Source organism: Carya illinoinensis, chromosome 2 (genome assembly GCF_018687715.1).
Source record: "Carya illinoinensis cultivar Pawnee chromosome 2, C.illinoinensisPawnee_v1, whole genome shotgun sequence".
NCBI lineage: Eukaryota > Viridiplantae > Streptophyta > Magnoliopsida > Fagales > Juglandaceae > Carya > Carya illinoinensis.
This window is the reverse complement of record NC_056753.1, coordinates 15,039,288-15,045,307: the sequence shown is the minus strand read 5'-3', so window position 1 is coordinate 15,045,307 and position 6,020 is coordinate 15,039,288. Positions and strand designations below refer to the sequence as shown.

Genomic DNA, 6,020 nt, shown 5'->3' with positions numbered 1-6,020 from the left:
GATGAAGATGAAGTCGATTCTCCAGATTACTAGACTACTACTCTTCATCTTATCTTAGATATATGTGTTTGAAATTCTCTCCTTGTATATATTAATATACAGAGTATAAGTGTAACGATTAATGTAATTGGAACGGAAATGGTAATCTTCTTTCACTACCATAAATCTATGTGGTTAATTTTCTTTCACAACACTTATTTTATTGAGAGCATGGGTGCAAATACGACATATTCTTTAGTACAAAAATCCTATCCATGACCATTTCCTATAACATCTAAAAGAGGTAAAATAACAATACGTACTACAGACATTGTGCATGGAATTATTTATTTATTATGGAAACATGCATGTAAGATTATATTTAATTTCTACGGCCCCTCCAATTCACCCTTCTATGTGTCGGCTGCCCAATTGCAAACGTCTTCATAAACCAACCATACTTCTTTGTGATCATGATTTGCCCAAACACAGCTCCAAACACGAATCCACATCCGTATCCCGTTGCGACTACTTTCCAACCAAATTCAAATGAGAACTCTGAGTTGTGGTTTGTTGAGTTGTGGCTTGAAGATGGAGGCTGTGAGTCCTTAGGATTCCCACATTTCTTTGGCAAAGGGTTACCGCATAATTCAGGGTTCTCACTGAACGAACTGCTGCTGAATGTGTCGAATTGCTTCCCATGTGGTATAGGTCCTGTCAAGCGATTATGGGAGACATTAAAGTGTGAAAGAAAAGTGAGTTCTGTTAGTTGTGGAGGGATCGCACCAAACAACTTGTTTTGAGATAGATCCAATGATTCTAGCCAGGTCAAGTTTGCCAATTTAAAAGGGATAGGCCCTGTGAGAAAGTTTGAGGAAAGGTTGAGCAAATTAAGTCCTTTCAGATTCCCCACCACTTCTGGAATTTCTCCATCAAATCTATTGTTCGAGAGATCAATAACTATTAGGAAATCAGGGACTCTATCATATAGTGTATCCATGCCTTTGATGATCATTGTCATTGAGTAAGAGTGGCGACGGCTCACTCTTTCTCCTGCAAGTGTCACCATAATATGGCTTTCCTCCACGTACTTTAAGCTCTCAGCATCGACGATTTGCATGGCTTTCCAATTTAGGAAGTGTTCAGAGGGCAACTTGCCAGTAAGATCATTATTTGAGAGGTCAATGATGTGCAATTTCTGGAAATCGAAATTGCTATCAGAACTTCCTATTGTACCATAGAGTTTATTAGATCTCAAAATGAGAATCCTCAACTTTGGAAGAATGCCCAACCAGGAAGGAAAAATATCATGTATTTGATTGTTACCAAGGTTAACAGCTTCAAGATTGGTACAATTGATCAATGATCTCGGTACACGTCCCTGTAAATGATTTTGGCTGAAATCAATCATCAGCAATTTGTTTGTTTCATCGCAGATCCGAGGAATGGTTCCATGAAAGTTATTACCGTGTAGGTCCAATGAGAGAGAATCACTCAAGTTTCCTAAACATTGAGGAAGAACGCCACCCAAGTTGTTGCTTGACAAATCGAGATTAGTTATTAAACTTAGATTGCAAATCCAATGTGGTATTTCTCCAATCAGTCTGTTGTTTGAGACCGAAAAGTAAGCAATGGAAGGTGGTGGGATTGGCAGTGACCCTTGAAGCATGTTAGAACCAAGCCCAAGATAATTTAGATTAACGTAGGGGAGTACAACCGGAAGTTGGTTGAAACCGGTGAGAAAGTTGCGTTCCAGATCTAAAGCCCAGAGAGTTTCTATACTTACATTCCCCATCCATTTTGGAACTTGGCCGTGAATTTTGTTTCCACTAAGATCCAATGCCTCCAATTGATCTTGGTTCCTCAGAAACTCTGGGAACTCACCCAAGTCACAATCAGCTATGAATAATATCCTAAATTTTGGAAAAGTTGAGTTGGTACTGGGCTTTGTAAGTAATGAAATATCGTTTCCATATAACCAGAGACGAAGGAGGTTCCTAAGTCTCAGAAACAACTCAAACTCCACCGTGCCACTCAAATTGTTATCATGGAGATACAGAACTTCAAGATTTACAAGCCTTGATATTGACTGTGGAATTGAACCTTGCAGCCTATTTGATTGAAGTCGTAAACCAATTAGATTGGTAAGGTTACCTAGTGAAGATGGTATTTCACCTGAGAAGTTGCAAAAATATGCATTAAATTCAACCAAGGACTTGAGGTTACCAATTGAATCTGGTAGCTCACCATAGAAGTTCGTGTATCCAAGTTTCAATGATACAAGGGGGCTAGTTCTGTTAAATTCTGGGACACATCCCGTGAGGTTTTCATTGTACTGTATATCAAGATGCTGAAGATTAGGTAGACGGAAAATTCCCACGGGAAACTCACCATGCAAGTCACAATTGCTTAAAGACAGAGATGTTAAAGAAGTTAAGTTTGCCAAGATATTGGGTACGTTGGATGATATAACAACCTGATCAAGATGTAGTACTTCCAAGTTTATGAAGTTTTGAGCTATAACTCTTGGGCCAGATTTTTGGAGCTTCAACAATGGATGGTTATATGAGAGATCCAAGAAAACTAACTTGGAGAGCTCGAAAATTTCTGAAGGGATTTGGCCAGAAAATACAGAGTGAGAGAGGTTGAGATTTGTTAGCCTTGAAAGATGCCTAAAACTAGCCGAAACTGGAGAAGAGTTAAAGTCATTGTCGGCCAAATTGAGGTTTTGGAGGTGAGCAAGGCGGAAGAGGCTGCTATTGGAGTTGAGAAAACCTTTGAGACAACTGCTACTGAGATCAAGGGCGATGACATGACCAGTGTCCTTATTGCACTCTACACCGTCCCACTTGCAGCAATCACTGATTTGATCAGGCTTCCATGACGAAACCTTCGGATAAGTAGAGGCATCTTTGGACGCAGACTGATTGATGATGAAGCTTTCCTTGAATTGCAACAAGGCAAATCTCTCATCATCATGGCACAAGGGCTGCAAACCAGAAGAAGAGGAAGCAAGCATAAGATAAAACATCATCAATGAAACAAGAAAGCGCACGATCAAGATGATGAAAGGAAAGGATAAACCCATTGTCTAAAATATTGGAGTTGGGGAGAGATCAAGAGAATCAGAAAAGAAATTGAGTAAAGGAATTTTAGATGATTTCATTGAATCAATGAGTACGTAACGTATTTAAATTAGTTTTGGATGAGTTGGTAGGGGACCATATGTATAAATTAGTCAAGTCGTCATTACGTATGCTAGCTGACAATATATATTTTGTTCATCTTATTTTGTTCACATATTCCCACTTCATTAGGATATATGCTGAAAAAGAGTTAAAAAAACCTCACTTTCCCATGTCAAGTTGTTTCCAACTCATTGAAAGCTTGTGAAAGTCATGGTTCGCGCCGTATGAACCACGTAATGTTTTGACCAATTATCATTTGCCTATAAATAACAATTTAAGATATTTATCTCTTAGAAAATATGAAGAATTGACTAAATAAGCTCTGAGTCACATAATATTATAAGTAGAGATTTTTGTAAACCATATAAAACTCAAAAATTTCTTCTTATGTTCAAACTTGATGCAATCTATGTCGTTTACTAAAGTCTCGTCAATGTATGATATTATTTCAATTTCTTTTCTCTCAAAATAAGAAATAATCCATTATTGGCACCAAACATTTAGCATTAATTTTTTAAAACATGAAAAATTAATTAAAAAATTATTTGAATTAAAAACTATTATTAAGAATATGTTTGAGTTAAAAAAAATAGATTTAAATAAAAATATTTTTTAAAAATCTGTTCAACTCAAAAAAAATAAAAAATCATTTTTTAAAAATAAAACTGGTTTAACTAAAAAAATTATAAAAATATCGTTATCTAAACAAGATGTGAAAAGTCGTTTTAACTAAAATTTCTCATAAAAAACAGGTTTTTTAGAAAATCAGTTTAATTAAATTAACCAAAAAAATCTGTGTAAATAAGAAAGTTCTTAAAAAACACTAAAAATTAAAAATACAAAAACTACTTAAGTAAAGCCTAAAAATAATTTATAAATATTAAATAATTTTTATATGTTAAATAAATTCTAAAATAAAGAAAAAGAAAACTCTGCACGGTGGAGAAGTTTTGAGTTAAATGATTTTTTGTATAATTTTCTATTTAATCTATTTTCATAAAAATTAAAATATTAAATAAATTCAAAATTTTAAAAACTAGAATAAAACAAATCTGCGCGAGCGAGAATTTTTTTTAACTTTAGAATTTGTTTTATATTTTGGAACTGTTTTCTTAGGCTTTAGTTTAAAAAAAAAAATGTCTTTTTCATTTTTTTAAATTAATATATAGGATTTTTTTATTTGCAAATTTTGTTTAGTTAAATGAATTAAACATATCTTTCTTTAATTCCTAATTTAAATTCTGTTAAAGTTCGACCAAGATTTTTTCTAAATGATTTTTTGTGAAAATAAATTTTTAAACCTTTTTTAGATAAAAGATATTTTTAAAATGTTTTAGTTAAACCGGTTTTCAAAAAAAAAAAAAAGTAAAGATAATTTTTTTATAATTCTTCTTGTTAAATTGATTTTTTTTTCTCAGTTTTTTTACGTTGAACATATATATTTTTTGAATTACATTGTTAAATTGATTTTTTTAATTAAACATATTTTCACAATATTTTTCTAAAGTTGAAATTAAAAAAAATAATAATAAAGATGACATGGGTAATCTCTAGTAATTGATTTGTTGACAAGTGTCATGTGCACAAAATGTTCTATTAAGACTCATCTCATCTCATATAATTGTTACGATTTTATCAAAATTTCATACAAAATATAATAAATAATTCAATATTTTCAAATCTTAAAATAAAATTAATATTAAAAAATTATTTTCTAACTATATTTAAATCAACTTTCAACTTTTATCTCATCTCATTTTTATGAAATTATGAATTGCATGCAAAATTTTGAAATCTTAAGATAAACATAATCAATAAAACAAGAAAGTGCAAGATAAATCCATTATTTAAAATATTGGAGTTGGGGAGAAAACAAGAGATCTGAAAAGAAATAGAGGATAGGAATTTTAGATGATTTCATTCACTCAAAGAGTATGTACATGTTGTATTTAAAATACGAGTTGGCAGGAGGCCATATGTTTAAATTAATGAAGTCGTTGTCGTACATATTCTCACTTCCATCGCGCGAATGTGTGTGTTTATATATATATACGTGAACAGAATATATTTGGAGACTATGCTGATAAATTTGGAGAATATGCTAAATGTAAATTCTCACTTCCAAAACACTTCCACATATATATTTGGAGAATATATATGTGTTTATATATATATATATATATATAATATGTTGATAAAGAGTTAAAAAGACCTCACCTTCCAAGTCAAGTCGTTTATCCACTGAAAGCTTCTGAAAGACTGAAAGTAATTGTTGATGTCGCAAAGCCAAGTCGTTTACGTGTCATTAAAGGCTCACAAAGTCAAGTCGTTTACGTGTCATTAAAGGCTTGTAAAAATAATAGTCAGTGTCGCATAAAACACGCAATGTTTTGGTTAATTATCATTTGCCGCTAAATAACAATTTAAGATATACATGTATTTTCCAAATAAATGATTCATACAATCTCTTGAAAAAGAGAAAGAGAGAGATATATTTAAGGGAAATCACGTATCTATCTTTAATCTTGTCAAGATATTGATATGAGGTAAGGTGAGAAATTTATGAATATCAGTAAAATAATTTATGAATAATAGTGAAATAATTTGAGTTAAGATATTTTATGCAATTTTGAAAAATGAAAGAGAATTGATTAAATAAAAATATTATGAAATTAAAATATTATTAGAATATTATTTTTTAAAATAATTTTTTATTTTAAAATTTTAAAAAAATTGAATTGTTTTTAATGTTTTATTTAAAAGTTAGAAAAAGTTGTTGGAAGGACACATTCGCCCCTAGGCATGCTAGATCTGGTATGATTATTAGAGTTAAGAGCCCAATGTCGAAAAGCT

The 6,020-nt window shown here is 31.7% G+C and overlaps 1 protein-coding gene across 1 annotated transcript; it reads right to left on the bottom strand.

Annotated features, from left to right (window-relative positions):
* Positions 1-361: 361 nt before the first annotated feature.
* On the bottom strand, positions 362-3,067 carry LOC122301727 (receptor-like protein 7). Its single transcript, XM_043113115.1, has one exon. It carries the CDS (start codon positions 3,065-3,067, stop codon positions 362-364), a length of 2,706 nt encoding a protein of 901 aa, XP_042969049.1.
* Positions 3,068-6,020: the final 2,953 nt, after the last annotated feature.

Bases quoted from the DNA above. Each gene is read 5' to 3' on its own strand.
- LOC122301727 (XM_043113115.1), bottom strand. From the start codon at position 3,067: ATGGGTTTATCCTTTCCTTTCATCATCTTGATCGTGCGCTTTCTTGTT.